The sequence below is a fragment of the Papilio machaon genome, chromosome 26, assembly GCF_912999745.1.
Source record: "Papilio machaon chromosome 26, ilPapMach1.1, whole genome shotgun sequence".
Lineage (NCBI taxonomy): Eukaryota > Metazoa > Arthropoda > Insecta > Lepidoptera > Papilionidae > Papilio > Papilio machaon.
The window spans coordinates 1250359-1275051 of NC_060011.1; the positions used below are offsets into that span (position 1 = coordinate 1250359).

General features: G+C 37.7%; 2 protein-coding genes across 3 annotated transcripts; one reads left to right on the forward strand and one right to left on the reverse strand.

Moving 5' to 3' along the window:
* Positions 1-1623: 1623 nt before the first annotated feature.
* LOC106711788 (trafficking protein particle complex subunit 12) lies at positions 1624-10133 on the reverse strand. Of its 2 annotated transcripts, none has more exons than XM_045684446.1 (11): positions 9886-10133; positions 9556-9815; positions 9209-9289; positions 5050-5130; positions 4696-4876; positions 4214-4365; positions 3810-3953; positions 3315-3458; positions 2820-2986; positions 2560-2683; positions 1624-1939 (listed from the first exon to the last, which is right to left on the reverse strand). In XM_045684446.1, the coding sequence occupies exons 1-11, from the start codon at positions 10013-10015 to the stop codon at positions 1691-1693; spliced, it is 1713 nt and encodes a 570-aa protein (XP_045540402.1). In that variant the 5' UTR covers positions 10016-10133; the 3' UTR covers positions 1624-1690. The 2 variants fall into 2 exon arrangements, with proteins under 2 accessions (XP_045540402.1, XP_045540401.1); XM_045684445.1 differs by having other exon boundaries at positions 4214-4371.
* A 389-nt stretch (positions 10134-10522) lies between these two features.
* On the forward strand, positions 10523-23908 carry LOC106718272 (vacuolar protein sorting-associated protein 35). The gene is made up of 18 exons (XM_045684405.1): positions 10523-10600; positions 10699-10779; positions 10923-11043; positions 12301-12494; positions 12707-12835; positions 13794-13879; positions 14819-15011; positions 15626-15754; positions 16262-16366; positions 16649-16797; positions 19313-19532; positions 20351-20460; positions 21244-21412; positions 21650-21747; positions 21822-22000; positions 22358-22491; positions 22725-22898; positions 23656-23908. Exons 1-18 carry the CDS (start codon positions 10559-10561, stop codon positions 23812-23814), a joined length of 2472 nt encoding a protein of 823 aa, XP_045540361.1. The 5' UTR covers positions 10523-10558; the 3' UTR covers positions 23815-23908.
* Positions 23909-24693: the final 785 nt, after the last annotated feature.

Genomic DNA, 24693 nt, shown 5'->3' on the forward strand with positions numbered 1-24693 from the left:
AAATAATAAATTGTAAAAAATGAGAAATAAAAGAAATTAATTCATAAAAATATTTATTTTCAAAATTAATATTAATCAAATAATTAACAAACTGTTAATTGTTTGATTAATAAATAATTATATGAGTAATTATTAAACTTTACAATATTTATGATGTTGATTTTCTACCAACAGAACAGCAAAACAAAATATATTGGTATTTTTTTCACCGATTTGAGGATGACTATACATTTTGTTTGGGTGTTTGATAATTGGACAGTTCTTTTTTTTAAAGGCAAAAGTTCATGGTCATTACAGCCAAGTTTATTTCTATTTATTTTTGAATAAAATTTTAATTATCAAAACTTGTAATTTAATTTAATCAAAACTTTTTATTAATCTATACTGAATTCATTATAATATTGTAGGATTGTTTTTGGTTGTGTTCCTTTTAATTAAATTTAAGAGTCCAAAAATATTAATTGATATAAGTGATTAAGCTTTTACGTGCTTTGTTAAATGCTTTTATAAATTTGTTTTTTAAAGTTACATATTGAAATATGAGTATATAATTTAGTTGAATATTTTGTGAAATAGAAATTAGGTTTTTTTTGGTTGTAATTTGAAAAATTCTTTGCCTTTTCTTTATTAAATTACAACCTTCCTTTTAATTTTAAGTAATCTTTTTATTTTCATTAGACTTTTTAATTATCATTAACCTTAGTTAATGATGAATTATTATATTTATTTTACTAGATTCTTAGATGATGCAAGCTTTGATTGGCTACAACCATTGTATTTAAATAGAAATTCTGTGATTAAGATAAATAGACTTATTTCATAATTTTGTAATTTTATTGTAAATAAAATATTTAATTACATGTTTTTTTTTTGCATATTTTTCCCTATATTTATATAATACTAATCATACAATTAAATGTAACGTAATTATATTTATTCTTACATAACATTTGAAATAAATAAAAATCGATATTATATATGATTTCTTGAAAAACAGAAACATAAATAGATTTTTTTTGCTTGCATTGTGAATTAACCGAATGACACGAGTGTTATGTTTATCGCATCTACGTTAGTTTAGACAGTGTTTCCCAAAGTGGGCGATAACGCCCCCTTGGGGGCGTTTGAAACCTAGGAGGGGGCGATAAGGGGCCCAAAAAATTGGGGGCATAGAAATTAATTAAAGTAATGAAATTGTGGTTTTTAAGTTTTAGGGCTGAATAAAAATTAGGGGGCTCTGAAATATAATTGATTTTCAAAGGGGGCGGTGAAAGAAATAAGTTTGACAATCACTGGTTTAGATTATGTTGTCCTAGAACCTAAACGACTGAACCACACAGAAGACAAACGTGTAGCAGAAGAAATTCCGCGTTTCGTATGATGAGTTTGGTGCCGGAGTAAATTTAGTCGCTTTTCCCTTCACAACATTTTCTTATTAGGAAAGACTGGGAAGGGGAAGTGGAGGTTATTGGGAAAGTCGTATATGAAATTCTCTTTTTGTGCATCTCCTCCGTCGATTAATGGTAGACAATGCATCTTCAATAGCGGATGTCTATGGACAGTGGTCACTTCGTTATTTCGGCGAATTCAGGTGGCTCATGATAAAAAAAAAACTATTTTGACGAAGTGTTTAATTAAAAATATTGTTATTTTAAGTTTTGTATTACAATGTATGCTGCGTAAAAAGAACTTAAGTAAGCTTCAAGCATTCTAATACATTAGGTATAGTATCACTTTTGTGTTTGCACAACATTCTTAGAAGATTTAGTTTTTTCTCATTGGTCTTGGAAGATTCTAGTTCGTAAAGTGTGCACAGGTTTATCAAAAGGCTCTCGTTTAGACCTCTCTCAGGGTCAGAGTTGATAGCTTTCTGGAGTACCGCGATCGCTTCCTTTAAACGACCCATGTAGAGAAGACAGACGGATAAATTGTTGGCCACCTTTAAATAGAATTTTCTTTATGAATCCAAGTGAATTTAATTAAATTTATTCTGCGTATATCTTTAAGAAATTCAAAGTTAGGCTCTTCGTACACAAATCAAGGTAACGTCGAAACTGAGGTTGCGTTGCGAGTATCGTGTTGCGCGCGATCCGTTCACACGACGTTACGACGCGAGTCGTCTATTCTGTTAGTACAGTCACAGCCACTTCATTTCAACTGTTTAGATTTGAGTCACCATCTTGAAAGTTGCAGTGACTTTTCTAACGACAATCTTAACAAACAGGTTGCAAACGACTGTCTTTGGCGATGAAAACTAGAAAACATTGTATTGCGTAGACGCTTAGCAAGAAAGAGTTTCGAAGATTAACGTTGTTTTGTGTGCAAAGGACCTTAAAATACATTATTATAGTACCAAATTGACCAATACATGTAACCATAGATTTTCACTGTCAAAATGAAAACATTGTTTTTTTCTGTTTTTTAATATGGCAATTTATATGCTCTTTAGATAATTTCGTATGTTTCAAATTTAATTAAAATACATCAAAGTTAATCAAAACCTAAGGATCATAATATTAGACACAACTTTACACACCGTTAACTAAAACGTTAACTCACCATTATATTAGTTGGTTCCTGTTCTGCAGCTCTCGCGAAATTATTATATGCATCTTGGTATTTTCCGTACGCAATATCAATTAAACCTAAGTCAACGTATTCCCTGACATCTGGTGTTGGGCATCTGAACACAAACAATTGATTAATCAATTTTTTAACATTAATTAATAGATTTAAAAAAAAGTTATTCACATGATTAATGTAGTTAACCAAATAATTAATTATTAAATTACATAATTAACTAATTAAGGATCACTTACAGATGATGTCTCGTCTCCCTAGCATCTTCTAGATGTAACATAGCTGCCTTCAAATGTCCAGCTAAAAGCCACAAGCGGCAGAGTGCGCTCGACAGCGCCCTCTTCTGCGCCGGTGATGAAGCTTGCTTTTCAAGTGATACTAATATCTTACTAGCTAAACGATAGTCCTGGAATTAAATAATTTTAAATTAACCATCACCTGCAACTTTGTCTATTTAAAATGCTATATTTAATAAATAGTAAACGCCAAAATCTGTTGTACGAATAAGCCTTGACCAGTGAAATACCACGACCTCACAGAAGACTAGCATCAAGTGGAAATCATTCCACATATAGTCTGATGAGTGTGTTCCGGGGACCTAATTTTAGAAAGTTGCCACCTTTTCTTATAAGGAAATGATGGAAAAGGGATTTGACGAAGGAGGAGACTTTTCCATCGATTAAGGGTAAGTAAAGCATCTGTAAAAGGGGTTGTCGTTTGCTACAAGTTCTCACCTTTAGAGCAATAGCACAATTAACTATAGAATGCAACACTCTGGTCTGTCTGCCTGTCCACAATCTGATTGACTCCAATTTATCCGGTTCTGTTATAGTTCCTGAACCATCTTCAGTCTTCCCTTGCTGTAGATTTGATAGCATCTGGAAAAATTTATGATTTTCTTCTAATTTAATATACAAACTGGAATAGATAATAATGAAACAAACTGAATCGACGATAGTATATACTATATCTAGTAAGATTATAACTTATAATTACTATTCCTGCATGGAACGTATTCATTTCTAAATATAATGGACCTTAAGTCATGTTTAGATGGATGGATGTTTGAAGGTATCTCCGCAACAGCTCAACAGATTTTGATGAAATTTGTCACAGATGTAGAACATAATCTGGAAGAACAAATAGGCTTTTCAAATTTTTTACATTCCATGAGAACGGAGTCGCGGTCGACAGCTAGTTAATTAGTAATTTAATAAATATTAGTTTACCCGTTGTATAATATCCAACATAACATATAGTCGATCAGCTGCCTCCTCCGGTTTACCAACGTGTCCTGGCAACTCAGCGATTAGCAGCCGCAAGGAAAAAGGTACTAAAGAACCAGTTCGATTCTCGTATGCCTCAGGATAGAACTGTAAGATTACAAAAATCATTTATCACCGAATTTATAAAAAAAATTGTTGTCATTTTAGGTTTAAACCAAAGAAACTAATACTCCATTTAGTTGTTTAACTGTTACTAAGGGAGTTCCAGAGTTGAGTTACTTTGAAAATTAAATGTGTGGAATAAACAGATATATTAGGTAAAGATTAAAAATGCCTGAAAATGGAAATTCAGTATAACCAAGTTATGTTACATATTAAAATAAAAATGAAACACTAAAATCTATTACCTGATAAAACATATCTGGTTTACTGAGATCACCGAAGGGCTCAGCCTCTTTGAGCAGTGGCTCGTGCAGTTTTATGCGCAGCATGACTGCGAACCTTGTCAGCCAGAGCTGCAGCGAGCGGGGAGTGTGCTTTGTTGGCCGATGCATACGACCTACACCTGGATATATCTTATATCTTACTAATATAATAAACTAGCTTTTGCCCTTGACTCCATCCGCCCGGAGTTAACATAAAAAACTTAATAAATAGCCTATGTTTTCTTCCAGACTATGTTCTAAATCTGTTTTTTATAAAACAAGATGGCAATATAATCACATATTGACTAGATCACCTTGGCAACGGTTTAACATATGATATTAAACAAAATCTCGAATAACACATTAGCTACTTTTCACCCTTTTTTAAAAATTCTGTGCAGACAAAATCGCGTGCAAAAGCTAGTTTCATATTAGCTTGAACATCAACAACTATTGATAATTACCTTGTCCGGCAGCGGCTAACAATGTAGCAGTAAGATTGACAGCTGCCCTGAGGTATCCTGTACGGAGCAGTTCTCTCAAACCGGCCTCATCCCTGCTCACATGTTCCGCGCGCACGACACCACGACTACCTGCTGAACTCACGCCGAGGTATTTCACAGCCACCTCTTGTAGTGCATCTGCCTGTGTGTTTTAATCAATTGATTAAAATATTAATTAAGTGATTAATTATATTATTAAATAAATAACTAATTTGTTAAATTATTAATTAATTAATTAATTAAAAAATTGTGCCACTGATTAATTATATTTTTGACATTGGAAATGTGTATCATATATTTTGTAAATTTACTAACCAATTCTTCTTCCAACACTAAACCAGGCATAGTAAGAACATCTCTTTCAGGAAAGAATGATCCTGCGGGTGATGATTGGGCCTGGAATAAAATGTAAACATACATAAATAAAAGGAAATTTGTAAGAAAGTTTTTTATATATTAACAACACTAGATGGCGTTAGAGGTACTGTTGTGAAATTATAAAACTGGAAGTATGTCGAAAACCGCGGCGCGCGAGCGTGAGAAATGACTCATCTTTCCGGAAGCGTCCAAACCGGTCGATGACGTTCGCGCCTTTTGAAAACGTTCCTTTCTGGAATGGTCTGGGGCTCGACTCGGCCTATATAAATAGCCGCAGTGAGGCGAGCGAGTCAGTTCAGTTTGAGCTACCTTCGAGGCGACTTCGAAGCGACAACCAGCGATACAAGGGAAACCTACTACTTGGCTACGACCTAGGACATCGTTAGTGCTTAGTGATTGGACCTAGTGCTTTGTGTTGGACCTAGTGTTAGTTGAATAAAGTCTTTAAAAGAGTCAGCAGGTTTTTCTCTCCAAATCTTTCGAACCCTAGCACGTAACAATTGGTGTCGGAAGTGAGATTTGGAGATGCCATTGACTCCGAGAGAGGACTTCAAGGAAGGCGTCAGGACAAGGGCTCAACGTGCTGCAGTGGCCACGCCCATTGGGGACCAAGCTCCGCCCACCGTGGACCAAGCCCCGCCCATTGGCCCCACCTACCAGCCCCCGCCCACTGACCACGCCCCCCAGGCTCCGCCCACTTTGGCCCAGGCTCCGCTCACTTTGGCTCAAGCCCCACCCACTGGCTCCTCCCACCGGGCCACGCCTACTAAGGCCACGCCCACTGACTCCGCCCACCTGGCCACGCCCACCAGACAAGCCACGCCCACCAGCGACGCCGTAGCTTCTTCAGTGGCTCTTCAATTAAGAAGCTTAATCGAATTAATGGAGCTGCAAAGGGCTGAAATGCGGGAAATGAAGGAGTCACAAGAGTGCAAACTCGGTGCTGAAATTAAAGCGATTCGAGAATCACAAGAGCAACAAAGAGAACTTCAAGAAAAAGCGCTTGGAGCTATAAAGGATATTAGTGACACGGTGGGTAAGCTTCGAAAAGATGTCGACGTACTGGAAGAACGAGTTACCGGGTTAGGATTGGATGTCGAAAATGTGAAAACTGGCCTCACTGAGTTACAGAAGAAAGTGATGCGCCTTGAAACCGTGGGAGTTGCGATGTCTTGTGGAACTACCGGAGTGGCGCAAGGACCAAGAGTGAAAGTGCCGCCCTACGATGGCACTACTCCTTGGAACGCTTATCGTCAGCAATTCCAGACTGTTGCTAGTGCCAACGGTTGGACGGAAGAACAATGCCTGACCGCTCTCACTGTAGCGCTCAGAAGGCAAGCTTTGTCGGTCCTAAAAGCGCTGCCACATACAGGAAATGGGTTCCAAGACCTAATGGAGGCACTTGAATCCAGATATGGGGAGCGACACCTGGAGCACGTGTTCCGTGCCCAACTGCGTGACAGAGTCCAACGCTCAGGAGAAGGACTACAACAATGGGCGTTGGAAATTAAAAAACTCGTGAGGAAGGCGTACCCAGGAGCCGACATCAAGATGGTTGACACGAATATTGTACAAGCGTTTGTCGACGGAATCAAAGACCTGGAAGTCAGAGCTGCAGTGAGGCTTCGTCACCATACCTCGCTAAAGGAAGCATTGGCGCATGCTTTGGAGGTCGAGGCTGTTCGCCATGACATACGGCAGACCTATAAGATCCGCGAGGTCTCTGAGGAAGTCAGGGATGTAAAGGCTACTACGAAGAGAAGTTCTGGAGTCAAGTGCTATAAGTGCGGCGAGAGGGGTCATCTTCAGCTCAACTGCCCGCAGAAGGAGTCCCAGACGGCAAGGATGAAAAAGTGCGAGGAAGTTGTCTGGAGGAAAAAGTGTAGTTCGATGACAGGCGCAGCCTCATCAAACAGCAACAACGACGGATTAATGACTAAGCTACTCGATGACTGCAAACATTGTGTTAAGCAGGAATCTAATGAAGTCACATTGAAGCTAACGAGAACAAGTCCTTTGGGTCTCTGGGAGAGTGATTCTATGAGGGACGCTCAAGAAAAAGATGACGATATTCGGCACATCATCGCATGGAAGAAACGGGGTGACGTAAAACCAACCTGGAGTGAGGTTGCACCCACCGGCGCTGTTACTAAGGCGTACTGGGCGCAATGGGACAGTTTGATACTTCAAAACGGAATACTCTACCGGAAATGGGAGAAGACTAACGGTAGAGAGTTCCATCTTCAGATAATTGTCCCCAGAACTAGAGTACCAAATGTTCTCCGTGAAATACATGATGGCGTATCAGGAGGTCATCTAGGTGTCAGGAGGACGTTAACAAAAGTGCGAGAACGATTCTACTGGTTGCATTGTCGAGATGATGTACAGGATTGGTGCCGCAAGTGTACTACTTGCGCTGCTGTAAAAGGACCACAGACCAGGAGCCGTGGAAACCTGCGATTGTATAACGTCGGTGCACCGTGGGAACGAATTGCAGTTGACGTCGCTGGGCAATTTCCTTTAACGGAATCGGGAAACAAGTACTTTATGGTCGTCATTGACTACTTCACCAAATGGCCAGAAGTGTTCGCCATACCTAACCAAGAAGCTACAACAGTCGCTTCTAAGTTAGTCGAAGAAGTGATATGTCGTTTTGGTGTGCCTCTAGAAATCCATTCTGATCAGGGCAGGAACTTCGAATCGCAAGTTTTCCAGGAAGTGTGCAGGATTTTAGGCATGCATAAGACGAGGACCACCGCGTACCATCCACAGTCTGATGGAATGGTTGAGAGATTTAACCAGACCCTTGAGAGGCATTTGGCGAAATTAGTTGACGACAAACAAAAGGATTGGGACAAGTACATACCACTCTTCCTTTTGTCGTACCGAACCGCCGAGCATGAGAGCATAAAAGCTACCCCGGCGTATGTCAATTTCGGTAGAGAACTACGAATACCAGTAGATCTATTGACTGGAGGGTCACCGGAAGGACCAGAGACCGTACAAGACTATGTCTGCAATTTAAGGGAAAAAATGCGTTATATACACGCCTTGGTTCGGGAAAATGAGTTACAGTCAAGTGAGAACATGAAAACTAGATACGACCGGAAATCGAACACGAGCGGCTTTGAGGAAGGGTCACTGGTGTGGCTGCATAACCCAACTCGCCGGAAAGGAAAATCTCCAAAGTTGCAGACCCAGTGGGACGGACCATACAAAGTGGTTACCCGAATGAACGATGTGACTTATAGGATTCAGAAGCAACCAAGAGGGCCATTCAAAGTAGTACACATAGACCGGCTGGCGCGATACCATGGTAGTAACAACGATGCTCGGGACGAGCATCTTTAAGAGGGGAGTAGTGTTACGAACGTACATGGTCACGTGAAACCCTCTACTCAACACTAGATGGCGTTAGAGGTACTGTTGTGAAATTATAAAACTGGAAGTATCTCGAAAACCGCGGCGCGCGAGCGTGAGAAATGAGTCATCTTTCCGGAAGCGTCCAAATCGGTCGATGACGTTCGCGCCTTTTGGAAACGTTCCAGAAAGGAACTTTCTGGAACGGTCTCGGACTCGACTCGGCCTATATAAATAGCCGCAGGGAGGCGAGCGAGTCAGTTCAGTTTGAGCTACCTTCGAGGCGACTTTGAAGCGACAACCAGCGATAAAGTCTTTAAAAGAGTCAGCAGGTTTTTCTCTCCAAATCTTTCGAACCCTAGCACATAACAATATTATAAAGTGGCAAATGAGCAAGTGGCTAGCAATTTACACAATTGCAGTTGCATTGCTTTCCTTTAATCAATGGAGGTTGGGTAACAAAGGGGATAATTCCCCCTTCCCATGAGTCCCCTCCTCTGCTAAATCCACTTCCCCTTTCCATCTTTTCCTTATAAGAAAAGAGAAGGAACTAAAATGGAAACCAACATGTGTTGCAAATCCAAAGTCAAAATAAAGTCTTTGTTGGTGTCTCATAAAAAAAGAATCTTTTTTTTTCAAAGCTTTTTAAGGCACAAATCTTCTGTTTCTACGGATTTAATGGACAAACATGAATTAAATTATTGATTAAACATAAATTTTTATAATTTAAGATCACCTTTAACAAAGTTTTTGCAGCTTCTTCGCTGGGTATCCAAGCATCTCTGCGTCTGTCAGCTTCCTTGTCTACAGGTTGGTTCTGAAAACATTATTTATTGATAATAATTATGATTATTTCTACCAACAGTTAAGAATAACTGGCTAAGTCTAGGATACTTTGGATTTTTGAAATAAAAATAGACCTAGTAATAAATAGAGTATAGCCTAACTTACTTTATAATATTAAGTTATATATACTTTTATCTTACAACATTCACAATATAATTAGAAGTTTAAATATTATGATAGTTGTTGTGACAGTAATTTTATGTTGGATCAAAACGTGGTATAATATAGTGAACATACCTTAATACTCAACCCATCTATTGCTTCAGTTATTAAAGCTGGTGGAGCTGCTATAGCACTCTTACTGGATCCCAATTGGGGTTCCGGCCCGATAGTATCGAAGAATGTTGAGGGATCAGGTAGACTGGTAGCAGGAATAGATGTAGATCCACTAACAGTTGGCAAAACATTTCCAAAAGTTAACTCCTGTGTCACTTTAGTTTGAGCAAAAGATGTAGTCACATTTTGTGAGAAAACATTCGGTGTCTTAGTTGTATTGGCTGAAATAATACACGTATATCAATAAATAATCATTACAATGATTAAAATAATTAGATGTAATGTAAAAACCTTCGTTTTCTCCTAAATAAACACTTTGAATCATCTCCGATGGCGATGTTCCGATTTCATCGAAAAATTGAGATGCAGGCGGTACCTCGGTACTGCTAAAGTATTGACTCAACGAGGGTTTGTTATCCATTATTATTATTCACATTAGTTTTTTTACAATCAACATTGATAAGAATTCATTAACAGACTATAATTTTATAAACAAAGCAAAATTAACATGTCAGACTGAACTTGACAAACAGCTGTCTTATGTTGGTAATTCAGAAATCAATATAGTTATCATTTTCATTTTATAGGTAAGCCATTTTGTAAAATCAATTATTTCTCCGGAATTTTAAAGTTAAAAGAATAAGGAAAATAATTTTGTTCATCAAAATCTACATATTATTTACAAATAGTTGCTATTAATTTTCTTTTTTAATGTAATTGTAGATCTGTGTGAAAGAATTATAAGAATAGTGACATCTATGATTGAAATTGTTCATAAACTTGTCAGATATTAATAATTACAAAAAACACGGGCGAATTTTACGGTTCAAGTTAATAACACCTACTTATTCTCGAAGAGAATTCTTTTAATAGTTTTTCTTATCAGCTGCAGAAAGTTTTGCTGTTTGTTACTATAACACGACGCAGGTGTGTTGCTTGTTATTTTTGTGGTTAACTGTTTAAAATGGAGAACGTTGATCATCCTTTTTTGTATATTTGGTCGAATGTATGTTGCTGTGATTTTCTGTTACATGTTGTTGCGGTTATTTTCGTCAAATTACACTAAAATTTCATATTAAATTAATGAGTTTTTGTCTTATTTAGGCACAAATGACGAACCAAACATCCCCGGTTGAGGAGCAAGAGAAATTGTTAGATGAGGCGTTGAATATTGTCAAAGTCCAGGTAAACATGTAATTTAATTATAATTATTAACTTTTAGAATAAAAACAATATTATAGTATCTTAGTGCCTTTGTATGCTTGTAATGAACAACCAACCAAACATGGTTAGATTACATTGTTGATAAATATATGTTTTTGTTGTAGGCATTTCAGATGAAGAGATGCCTGGACAAATCTAAGCAGATGGATGCTTTAAAGCATGCATCCACTATGTTAGGAGAGCTGAGGACTTCTGTCCTATCACCTAAGAGCTATTATGAACTTTGTATCCTTTACAAAAACATTGTAATATATAGAAATATTGTATTTGTATGTGATATAGTTAAGTAGAAGCAGGTTACTTGTCTATTGGTGTCTTTTCCTTGTTTTCTTTTTTTTATGTCTGAAGGGGCAGGAGAGCCTTCATCAGAAATCATCTTGTGCGAGTATAAAAGCGGGTATGTCGGCAGGTAGGCGTGAACAGATCACGAGTCCTTGTTGCAATCGCAGTTGTTTAATAAGGGTTAGGTAACCAAAAATACACAGTGCAATGAACACTGTAGTGTCTAACCAATGCGACACCAACTTAATTAAGCGCTAGATTAGATTATTGTTAATTAGATGCTAAGCGATTCGTTGCAAGCGTGGTGCGCGGGCGCCGTCTCGAACAACACTGTTCAATGGCCGCCCTCACAACCATCGACAGTGACGCTTCGCTTGGCTGAAAAAGTCAACCAGTCATTTGACTTTGGTGGATACGCCGTCACGTCTAATTTAAAAAAAAATGTAAACAGTGCTTTGTAAAATTCCATACATGGCAGCTATTATGTAACTTTGCTATGCTACTAACTATGCTACTTTTGTGTAAATTACTGGATAATTGTAGTAATGCTGTATAGTACCTTATGTCATATAGTTACATGTCTGAAGTGTTTAACCAGAAATATTTAGAAACTAGCTGTCGCCAGCAACTCCGTCTGCACGTAATTAAGAACAAACTTAATGAGTAGCCTATGTGTTCTTTCAGACTATGTTCTACATCTGTGCCAAATTTCATCGAGATCCATTCAGCAGTTCCAGAGATACCTAAAAAAAAACCAACCAAACATTCGTATTTATGTATAATATTAGAACATAAGATTATAAAATAAATTATAAATTACTAGCTGTCGCCCGTGACTGTCCGCATTGAATTAAATTTTTTAAATTAGTATACTATGCCCTACATATGTGCTGAATTTCATAAGTGCCATTGAACCATTTTGTAGATACCTTCTAACAAACATCCATCCATTTATCCAAACATATCTATATATATAAAATAAAGTCGTGTTAGTTACACTATTTATAACTCAAGAACGGCTGAATCTATTTGACTGAAAATTGGTGGCCAGGTAGCTTAGAACCAGGAAACGGACATAGGATAATTTTTACCCCGTTTTCTATTTTTTTATTCGGCGCGGACGGAGTCGCGGGTAAAAGCTAGTTTATAATATTAGTAAGGTAGATAAACTGTCATCAAAATTCCTTAACACATATTCAGATATGGCTATAACGGATGAGCTCCGTCACTTAGAACTATACTTATTAGAGGAGTTCCAGAAGGGCAGGAAGGTGGCTGATTTGTACGAACTAGTACAGTACGCTGGTAACATTGTACCGCGCCTTTATTTGTTGATTACGGTCGGATTGGTGTATATCAAAACTAACACAAACCTCCGAAGAGATCTACTGAAGGTATGTTGCTTGTATTTGATATTTAAATCAGTGGTTTCCAAAATGGTGAATGTGGACCCCCCTGGGTCATTGGAAGAAAATAATGGAGACCCTTGACTTTTTTTAAACCTTGTTAATTTTGGAATTGAATACTGTTTTATTTACAAAATTTAACACTAATAGCATTGGTTTTTTTCTTTTAATAAAAACAAGTATTAATCTTTTTGTTTTAGGATTTAGTTGAAATGTGCCGAGGTGTGCAACATCCTTTACGAGGATTATTTTTAAGGAATTACTTGCTACAATGTACTCGGAACGTACTCCCCGATACTACAGAGGCACAGAATGAAAATGAAGGAACTGTAAGTCATTTGATGTTATAGTCAGCTCCTATAAAAGACCACCTAGAGGTAACCTACCCTAAGTTGGGGATGACTAGGCCCAAGTCATTTATTTAAGATTAATTTGTGGTTTAAAATAATCTTTTCACTTTCAATTTTATTATTTAATAGCTGTCGCCCTTGACTTAGTTCGTGCTGAGTAAAAAAAAACTAATTATTAGCCTAAATGTTCTCCCAGACTATGTTCTACGTCTATTCCAAATTTCATCAATATCCACACAGCTGTTATGGAGATATGTTCCTTACCTTACCTTCTAACAGAAATCCATCCATCCATCCATACACAAATCCATACATACAAACATTCACATTATTAATATTATTAAGTAGTAGGTAATATTAGGTTATTATTTTTAGTAATAATAAAATTTCACCTGTTTAGAAGTAATAGTAAAAATCTTTATAGTTTGAAAGCTTTAGAACTTCCGGTTATTTGAAATAGCAATGCGGCTGTAAGTTATAATCCATTTAGTTCCCTATCCTATTAACATTCCATTTAGTAGCAATTCCTTCCTATGTAATTCTAGTACATTACCTTTACTAGTTATTTAATCTGCACATAGTAACACATTCTAGCTCGCTCTTGTACTCTACTGAGTCGGCTGACAAGTTCATCTTATATATAAAATTCTCGTGTCAAAATGTTCGTTCCCGTACTCCTCCGAAACGGCTTGACCGATTCTCATGAAATTTTGTGAGCATATTCAGTAGGTCTGAGAATCGGCCAACATCTATTTTTCATACCCCTATTAAGTTTTTTTAACTGCGCGCGGACGGAGTCGCGGGTGACAGCTAGTTTTCATAACTAGTTTTCAAAGAAATTGTAGTATGTTTTCATTCACCATTGTAAGTTTAAAGCTTATGTGTATAACAGCTACCTTTTTTTTAAGTCAATTTGATTTAATTTTTTTTTCTTTAGGTACGCGATGCTATCGATTTTGTGTTGATGAATTTCGCTGAAATGAATAAGCTATGGGTTCGAATGCAACACCAAGGACACTCCAGGTGAGATTTTCTTGTTTTATGTTTTTCATTTTATACAAATGATGGTTATATGCTTGATAAAATTAAATAAAAGACGAAAGAATGGCGGTTCAAGGTCAGCTGTACCTCCTCCCCGTATCCCTTGTGTTTCAAAGACTCGTGCGATGTATGTACAGCCAAGATATGAAACCTCACCTTCTGACTTGTGTATTGGCAGTGGTCAATTCGCTATTTTACCGAAATAAGGTGGCCTCTTGTATTTTCCATCTATACTAATATAATAAACACACTATATAACGCAGAATCGTAGTAATCGTAGATATCACGGCGTATTTTTGAATAATTATTTTTCTAATATAAATTCCTATCTTTATGAAAGGCTTTAGACCAGTGTTTCCTTGGGGACATTTGGATTTAGAGGGGAGCAATTCGGAGATTTAAAAACTTAAGGCTACATCGTTACAATGATAGCCAGTGCTAAAAAATTTTAGAGACAAAAATCCGTTGCATTTAAACTATTTATATGTATTTTCGTGTTTAAATTTTTTATATGAAATTTATTTAGTCAGCCAAAAGTAGTATTTAATTATTTCTCTAACATTGTACATTTAGGCCTCGAGATAAATTTATTTCTAAACAAAATTTAAAAGGGGGCAATAGTCATGTTCATCCTGAAAAATGGGACATGGATTCAAAAAGGTTGGGAAACACTGCTTTAGACTATATATTTTCACGTCATTAACATAGGGGGTGAGTAAATTGGAAAAAAGCTTTTATGCGAGAAAGGGACAAAAATTGCAAGCCAATAGCAGCAAAGATGGATAGTTACCATGGTAACGGTAATTCTCAGCCAATAGCGAAGGTCTTCGTTGTCATTTGAACATTTGAATTCAGAAGTTTTTTTTTGATTCAGAGCTGACAAAGTCGCTGGTTACTAAATAAAATTTTCTTTGTATACAGGGACAAGGAGCGTCGTGAACGCGAACGTTCCGAGCTTCGTATCCTGGTTGGTACGAACCTGGTGCGTCTGTCGCAGCTGGAGTCTGTGACTGTTGAGGAGTACGGGCGGCTGGTGCTGCCCGGCATCCTGGAGCAGGTCGTCAGCTGCAGGGATGCGATCGCTCAGGAGTACCTCATGGAGTGTATCATACAGGTGACATATGGAATACTCCATACAAGATGGAGGATCAAGATTTGGTGGTTGACTTTTCTAGGGGATTAATTATTGCGTGGTATTACCTTAAATATAAGTCAAGAATTTACATAATTTAAATGAAAATATATTTGACTAAAAAAAAAAACATAATTATGTAAATGTCACTGAATAGTTTTCAAGTAGTCAGAGAAATTGATAAGCGTCATATCCAAATTCTGTCTTATATAAAACTTTTTTGTATAAAATAGATATTGCTTTAAGATATAAATAAATTCATCATCAGCTCACTATACGTTCCAACTGAGCAGCTCCGGAGCCTACACTAAGTTAGTGGTGACTAGGACATAGTCAACTACAGCCCAGTGCAAGTTGACTTCACACATATCATTGAATTTCTTCTCAGATATGTGCAGCATCACTGATGTTTTCCTTCATTGTAAGAACGTCGGATAAATGTATATATGTAACTCGAAAAACACATTGGTATATGACGGGATTCGAACCCATAACCTGCAGATTACAAGTCAAGTACTTAACCTCTGAGTCTTCGACACTCTTGAAAATAAAATAAATGTACTAATATAAATATGTATTGTTATTTTAATTTGCAGGTGTTCCCCGATGAATTTCACTTGGCTAATTTGACACCGTTCCTAAAGTCATGTGCTGAGTTACAGCCCGGAGTTAATATAAAGAACATTATTATTGCTTTAATAGAACGTCTGGCTAGTTATAGTCAGGTATGGATGTAATTTGTTTCAGTTTTTCTAATATTTTTTTACGTTTTTCTTGTATCTTTATCCGGTTGCAACTGACGGAATTAATTAGAAAAAATACTTATTGTCATCCCTTAAATTGTTTAAATTTTCCTAATACACCCAATACCAATACAGATAATAAAGCTTGATGGTCTTTATGTAATAGCGAAAACACAATTCATATTTCGAAATTACAATTTTTTTTTCTGTCTGTCCGCAAGACAGTGTTTGTTCCGGATAATCTCCGGAACTGCCGGACCGATTTTGAGGGGACGTTGACGGGAAGGTAGCTGATGCACGTGGGCATGTTATAGGCTAGTTTTTTTTAAAATCCTGAGTTGACGAAATCGCTGGCTACTGCTAATAATTAAGTAAAAACGGCTACTGGCACTGACTGAGTTCATTATTATTTAAACTTAGAAAAATATGTTTTTTTTGTATTAAATATTTAAAAGAAAGTTTTAATTAAAATAGTTATTAATTTTTCAGAGGAATGAGGGCAATGTTAATCTCAGCGTAGTTCTAGAAGATGGCAAAGAACAAGAAGTACAATTGTTTGAAGTATTCTCCGATCAAGTGGCAGCTATCACACAGGTAAGAGTAGAAAACAATATATTATCTATGATCTACTTTTGTCTCCAACAGCAGTAAATATTTAAAAAGTCAATATTGTCTTTGGTCATTATCCTGCAGTTTAAAAACATTAAAAAGTTAACATTATCTATGGTATACATTTCTCCTAACCAAGGCAAGAAATGATAATAAGTCTATGACTGTCACTTTTATAGCCACGAATGTAAAAAAAAATTGTCTATGCTGTAATATCTTTAACACTGGCAACAAACATTAAAAAAATACACATTGTCTATGGTCCAGAGCCGCACAGATATGGCGCCTGAGGACATGCTGAGTTTACAACTGGCTCTGCTGAAGTTGGCACAGCGCTGTCACCCGGACAAGTTGAATTATGTGGATAGAGTTCTGGCTCATACAGACAAAATTTGTGCTGATATACATCAGACTAGGTGAGTATGGAGATAAATGTAGAGTTAATGAACATATAGAAGTGGCAATAAATCAAAACGCTTTAATTAGTTAGGTTTTTGATGTTATCAAATCTAGATTTTAGTTGGATACTTTATATTTACTTTATCATCAGCTCACTACACGTCCCCACCGAGGGGCTCGGAGCCTACCCCAAGTTAGGAGTGACTAGACCATAGTCAACCACCCTGGCCAAGTGCGGGTTGGTTGACTTCACACATATCATTGAATTTCTTCTCAGATATGTGCAGGACATAGTCAACCATGCTGGCCCAGTGCGGGTTGACTTCACACATATCATTGAATTTCTTCTCAGATATGTGCAGGACATAGTCAACCACGCTGGCCCAGTGCGGGTTGACTTCACACATATCATTGAATTTCTTCTCAGATATGTGCAGGACATAGTCAACCACGCTGGCCCAGTGCGGGTTGACTTCACACATATCATTGAATTTCTTCTCAGATATGTGCAAGACATAGTCAACCACGCTGGCCCAGTGCGGGTTGACTTCACACATATCATTGAATTTCTTCTCAGATATGTGCAGGACATAGTCAACCACGCTGGCCCAGTGCGGGTTGACTTCACACATATCATTGAATTTCTTCTCAGATATGTGCAGGACATAGTCAACCACGCTGGCCCAGTGCGGGTTGACTTCACACATATCATTGAATTTCTTCTCAGATATGTGCAGGACATAGTCAACCACGCTGGCCCAGTGCGGGTTGACTTCACACATATCATTGAATTTCTTCTCAGATATGTGCAAGACATAGTCAACCACGCTGGCCCAGTGCGGGTTGACTTCACACATATCATTGAATTTCTTCTCAGATATGTGCAGGACATAGTCAACCACGCTGGCCCAGTGCGGGTTGACTTCACACATATCATTGAATTTCTTCTCAGATATGTGCAGGACATAGTCAACCACGCTGGCCCAGTGCGGGTTGACTTCACACATATCATTGAATTTCTTCTCAGATATGTGCAGGACATAGTCAACCACGCTGGCCCAGTGCGGGTTGACTTCACACATATCATTGAATTTCTTCTCAGATATGTGCAAGACATAGTCAACCACGCTGGCCCAGTGCGGGTTGACTTCACACATATCATTGAATTTCTTCTCAGATATGTGCAGGACATAGTCAACCACGCTGGCCCAGTGCGGGTTGACTTCACACATATCATTGAATTTCTTCTCAGATATGTGCAGGACATAGTCAACCACGCTGGCCCAGTGCGGGTTGACTTCACACATATCATTGAATTTCTTCTCAGATATGTGCAAGACATAGTCAACCACGCTGGCCCAGTGCGGGTTGACTTCACACATATCATTGAATTTCTTCTCAGATATGTGCAGCATCATAATGTTTTCCTTCACCGTAAGAACGTCGGATAAATGTACATATGTAAATCGAAAATCGAAAAACACATTGGTACATGACGGGATTCGAACCCAGGACCTGCAGGTCCTTTAGTTGGATGGTAAAAAGTAATTAGTAAACTAGACTAGAGGTTACCTGTGACTTTGTTAACAAAATTTAAGTAAACTACCTTACTAAATAAGTCCAACCGTTCCGGAGATTACCCGAAAGCCTTGCAGACATATAGACAGACAAAAAAATGGTTTTTCACTATGACAAATGTAAATATTTTTTTTTCTCCATAATACATACAGTACGCTCCAATTTTATTAATATGTATGGATTAAAAAAAAATTACTAATTCGGAATCGAAATTAGACTAGCTTCTGTGATACATGTAAGTTATTTATTACAGTGGGTAAATCCCGCAATAACAATATTTGTTAGGTCCACGAATTCGCCTCGCTCAGTGAAATACCACGACCATACAGAAGACAGACGTCAAGTGGAAGTAATTCCAACTACAGTCTGATGAGTGTGGTGCTGGAGGACTAATTTTAGTCCTCTTTCCCTTCCTATCCTTTTCTTAATAGGAAAGGATGGGAAGGGGAAGTGGATTTGGTGAAAGAGTGGACGCATAGGAAGGAGAAATATCCTCATTCTGTGCGTCCTCTTCTCCGTTAGTTAAAGGTAGGCAACTCATCTGCATTTGTGGATGTCTATGGGCAACGGTCATCTCGCTATTGCGGCTGATCCAGGTGTCCGTTTGCTCATTTGCCACCTTTTGATTTAAAAAATAAAAAAAACTTGAGAGGTGTCAAGGGACACCCGGATGGAACGAAGTTCCTTTCAATTAATTTTTGAAGGAACCAATGTTTATTCTATGAATAAAAAACTTAAGTCTTCACAAGAAGTACATTTTATTTCTATGAATTTTCGTTATATATTGTCACGTCGTTGCCATGGTGAAGTAGCGCTCATTCGTCGTTAACATACTTACAATAGCAAAAAGTGTCGTGACAACTTTTCGTAAGAATTTTTTCCGTCTAACCCCCTTTCACAACGTGCGATAAGGAACTTCGTTCCAAAAATTATTCATAATGATTTTTATTCCAGTGGTAAATCTCATCTGGAACACAATACACCTGTATTCAAAGAATTGATGAAGATTCTCAAACTACCCGCTGATCACTACAAGAATATACTGACATTGATCAAGCTGCAGAACTATGCACCTCTTATATCACATCTGAATCACCCCGGTAGACTGATGATAGCGGTACACCTGGTCAATGATGTACTGGATACGGATACATTGATCTCCACACCTGAAGATGTGAGTAATTTGGTTACTGGTATACTCGGTTCTAAATAGAAATTTTGTTAACTTGATACGTCCCTGGTAATCTATCCGATCCAGATGGATGTATGTTTGTTTGAAGGTATCTCCAGAACAGCTCAACAGATCTTGATGAAATTTGGCACAGATATTTAATTCGGTGGACATAAATTATGACAGCTCACTAACGCCCTCCTGTGAACATCAAAAGTATAATGTATCTGTCATGTCACTTTCTTTAAGTAGGTTTTATATATTTTCTGACAGAAATAGCAGCGTCTCTTACCTGTTTAGATATTCTTGTTTTAAGTAAAGACGTCTTTATGATAGCTCACTAGCGCCCTCCTAACAATTTCAAAAATAACACTGTTCTTTTCAACCTATACCCAATCTAGGTTTTAATATATTTTCTGTCACAAGTAGATATAGCGCGATAGTAGCGCCTCTTTCAGCCGCCAGATATTCTTGTTTAAAATTACGAAATATAGTCATATTCCGTAATTTTAAACGATTAATGTTTGGCAAATTTGTTCAAGTTATACAACACGTCTATTTTTGTATGTTATTATATTAAATACTAGCTTTTACCCGCGACTCCGTCCGCGCGGAATAAAAAATAGAAAACGGGGTAAAAATTATCCTATGTCCGTTTCCTGGTTCTAAGTGTGTGTATATGTTTTTCCAGACTATGTTCTACATCTGTGCCAAATTTCATCAAGATCTGTTGAGTTGTTCCGGAGATACCTTCAAACAAACATCCATCTAAATATTCGCATTTATAATATTAGTAAGATTTACTTATTGTTACAATTCAGGTGGAATCAGTATTATCGATGCTTGATGTCCTTGTCAAAGATCAACCGGACCAGGTCACATCGGAATTGGATGTAGAAGACTTTATGGAAGAACAAGGTTTATTGGCTCGGTAAGAACTTTTTACTTTGATCCACTGTAAAGATTGAAACGCTCCAAACTAACACATTCAGAGTTGTTTATAACTTTTTTTTAGTATTTAAATATGTGGCATTGAATGTGTTAAAATAATTTCAAGTTTTTTTTAGTCTTTGCAAAATAATTGTCCTTTTTTAGCTGATTTCAAAATGGAGTTTATCGAGAACTCTGTATTTTTTTATGTGTGTTACCACATTTCTAAGCTCCTATTGCTCCAATTTTATTTTTTTTTTAATCGAAAGCTAGTGCTTGTAGGTTGGTTTCATTTTTTTTAATTAATTTTTAGCTCAAAAACTGACTAGTAAATTTTGAGTTTCCCTTAAAAGTGCGATACGGAAGCATTGAAAATTTCTGTAGGTATTATTTTATTGTTTTTTTTTTTGTAAGTGGCCACATGAATTCGCCGAAATGGCGAATCGACCTCTGCCCATAGACATTCGCAATTGCAGATGCGTTGCCTACCCTCAATCGACTAAGGAGGAGATGCACAAAAAGAGAATATTTAATCTTCCTATGCATCTCCTCCTCCATCATATCCACATCCCCTTCCCATCCTTTCCTTATAAGAAAAGGGGTGGGAAGGGAAGGAGGACTAAAATGAGTCCTCCGGCACCACACTCATCAGACTGTACTTGGAATTACTTCCACTTGACGCCTGTCTTCTGTGAGGTCGTGGTATTTCACTGACCGAGGCAAATTCGTGCAACTGTTGTTGTTGCTGGCGTCTACCACTGTTATTCTTTGTGATTTCCTTTAGACTGATCCATCACTTCAAGTCGGATTCAGCTGACCAGCAGTACTTGATACTGAGTGCAGCCAGGAAGGCTCTACAAGGTGGAGGTGCGCGCCGCATACAGCACACCTTCCCACCAATATTATTCCACGCCTACCGCCTCGCCTTCCTCTACAAGGATCTCAGGGAACAGGTAATTTTGTCACACTCAGATAATTTTAGGCATGGGTAGGACCTAAAGGGATATAGGGCGGGGCCATTAGCAATCTTTGCCACGCCCATTTCCAAAGATCTGCAGTCTTAACCAACCACATGAGGTTTAAAAGCGTTGAGGCTTTTTGCTATAGATACCTATTTCCGTGACATTGACGCGTAGATGTCGCGAAAGCATCTAGGAATAGCCGGGTGATGAAACTATGTATTATTGCAGGACGAGATGTGGGAGAAAAAATGCCAGAAGATATTCCAGTTTTGCCACCAGACTATCAGTATGCTGGTCAAAGCGGAACTAGCTGAGTTGCCGTTAAGGTATACTATGACTAAACTATCTTGATATTTTCCAGCTATATGTACGGTAGTTGAACAATCTTGATACATTCCAGGTTGTACCTGCAGGGGGCGCTGGCGGTGAGTGAGGCTGCGTTTGCGGGACACGAGACAATCGCATACGAGTTTCTCTCACAAGCGTTTTCATTGTACGAGGATGAAGTGTCTGACAGCAAAGCTCAGCTCGCAGCCATCACGTTAATTATAGCTACCTTCGAACAGATTAATTGCTTCGGTAAGTACCGAATTGCTATGGTTTGCGTTCCGGAACGTTTTCATTCCGTTTTTTCCTTGTAAGAAATGGGTGAGAAAGGGAAGTGTATTTGATGGAGGACGCATAGGAAGGGGAAATATTCTCTTTCAAAGCGTCTCCTTCTACGTCACTTCGGTATTTCGGCGAATTCAGGTGGCTGTTTGTTCGTTTGCGACCTCATAATAATAAAAAAAAATCAAACTTGTTAATACGATGTTCTACTGTTCATTTTGTACAACGATAACTGAATCACTAAAACTTCTAACAATAGATGGCGTTATTACTAAAACTAAGAAAGTTATGATAGATGGCGCTGTATTGTACTTTCTTGTGTTGTAGGTTCAGAGAACGCGGAGCCGATGCGCACACAATGCGCGCTGGCCGCCAGCAAACTGCTCAAGAAGCCCGACCAGAGCAGAGCGGTCGCTCTCTGCGCACATCTCTTCTGGAAAGGACCTAAGGATGGAAAACAGGTAATCTTGGAAACTAGACTAGATTAGCAGAAAAATAGACTTTATGCAGAGTATTAACAGTTTAGGTAGCAAAGTGAGTAAAGGATAGATAGTTGGAGCTTACGATGAAATTCAGAAGAATTTTCAGTGACATCAATCTATCGCTAGTTGCAGAAATTCATACGAGTGAAAAAAAACTGTTAAAATTTGACACTATCTTTAACAAAATAACCCTTTATGTATTTTATTTCTAGTGGGCATTAAATGATGCATCTCGAGCGTTGGATTGCCTGAAGAAAGCAGCTCGGGTAGCTCAGCAATGTATGGATGGAGGTGTGCAGGCGCAGCTGTTGGCTGAGCTGCTGGGCCGGTACGCGCTACTGAGAGAGCGCGGCAACGCCAGTCTCACCACAGCACTCATTGACGCTGTAAGTCATACATCCGACTCGAAGGACTATAAGTTTATCTTTCGAAGGACCATAAGTTTATCTTTCGAAGGACCATAAGTTTATCTTTCGAAGGACCATAAGTTTATCTTTCGAAGGACCATAAGTTTATCTTTCGAAGGACCATAAGTTTATCTTTCGAAGGACCATAAGTTTATCTTTCGAAGGATCATAAGTTTATCTTTCGAAGGACCATAAGTTTATCTTTCGAAGGACCATAAGTTTATCTTTCGAAGGACCATAAGTTTATCTTTCGAAGGACCATAAGTTTATCTTTCGAAGGACTAATATATTATTGATCTTTAACGTTTAACGACATGTTATTCGACAGTGAAAACTCATAAATGACTGGTTTAAGTACTTATTACTTCATCAAACTTCCCACCAGATATTAATCGGATATTGTAGTTACACAAGTGAGACATCATGATTAATTAATTAAGAAAAGGCTTAACTCACGTTTGATCGTCTGGTGACGGCACCGACTAGTTTCGAACCCATCGGAGGTCCATCTTCAGGGCGAGTGTTTAATCCGAAGACTTCGCGGTCGCGTCGCGTCTCGCACTGATGGATATGGATCCCCGATGGGTCCGAAATTAGTCGGTGCCGTCACCGGACGATCAAACGTGAGTTAAGCAGTTTCTTAATTAAGTAGTTACACAAGATAGTGAAGATATCTCAAATCTCATGTTCCACTTTACCTTATTAAGCAGAAAGATCATTTAAGGCTGTCTTCCAGGTGATCCAGAAAATCAGAGAGGAGCTCGCCAACCTGGACCAGTCTGAGGAGGTGGAGCAGATCACGAAGCACTTCCACAACACGTTGCAGCATCTTAAGAACCGCATGGAGTGCCCCGACCCTGACGGACTAGGGTACGAGGGTCTTGTTCTGTCATAGATCCAAACCTGCCTTAACTCTGGGATGGTCCTAGATCTAGTTATATCCTTAGTTCAGGTACGGATCTAGGTATAGCAATATAGCACTAGAATCTTACTGAGATGTATTATTTTTTATTTGTGAAAAATGTAAAATTTATGAAATTAATCACTCATATTTTTATTTTTTTTGTATTTTTTTTTATTCATTGACAGTTTTGTAATATTTACATTTTAAGAACACATTCCTATTTCTGTCACCTGTGTTTTAGGTCACAAAATGTGACCTAGGTACGATGAAAATGAAAAATGTGAAGTAAATATGGAATATAGATGTATAAATATATCTTATGTAACTATTATGTTATAGTACACATATAGTATTTTTTTTATAAGTTTTTCTATCATTATATATTTGATTTACTTTGTAGCTCTCGTAAGATTATTGTTACAAATATTATGTAATTTATTATTAATAGTAAAAAAAGATTTTTGTTAGTATATAAATAAATATATATAAAAATGTTTTATGTATTATATGTATTTTTATTTGAAAATGCATTAAACCTTAATGGATATGAAAATGCTGATTTGATCGGTAACAATCAAATTTTAATTTTAACTCCTTCGCACAAAATTCATAATTTAATTACGAGAAAAAACAATTATAGCTAATACCTAAACCTCTTGACTTGTAATTTGCAGGTCTTGGGTTCGAATCCCGTCATGTACCAATGTGTGTTTCGATTTATATATGTACATTTAACCTACACATATCTGAGAAGAAATTTAAAGATAAATGTGAAGTCAACTTGCATTGGGCTGTAGTTGACTATGTCCTAGTCACACCTAACTTAGGGTAGGCTCTGAGCCCCTCAGTGGGGACATATAGTGAGCAAGG

Coding starts and splice junctions, on each gene's coding strand:
- LOC106711788 (XM_045684445.1), bottom strand. CDS start 10,015: ATGGATAACAAACCCTCGTTGAGTCAATACTTTAGCAGTACCGAGGTA. Junction 4,372..4,695: donor GTTAGCCGCTGCCGGACAAG/GTAATTATCAAT, acceptor AGATATATCCAG/GTGTAGGTCGTATGCATCGG. Junction 2,987..3,314: donor ATTGTGCTATTGCTCTAAAG/GTGAGAACTTGT, acceptor ATTTAATTCCAG/GACTATCGTTTAGCTAGTAA.
- LOC106718272 (XM_045684405.1), top strand. CDS start 10,559: ATGGAGAACGTTGATCATCCTTTTTTGTATATTTGGTCGAAT. Junction 16,367..16,648: donor AAGTGGCAGCTATCACACAG/GTAAGAGTAGAA, acceptor TCTATGGTCCAG/AGCCGCACAGATATGGCGCC. Junction 22,492..22,724: donor GACCTAAGGATGGAAAACAG/GTAATCTTGGAA, acceptor TTTTATTTCTAG/TGGGCATTAAATGATGCATC.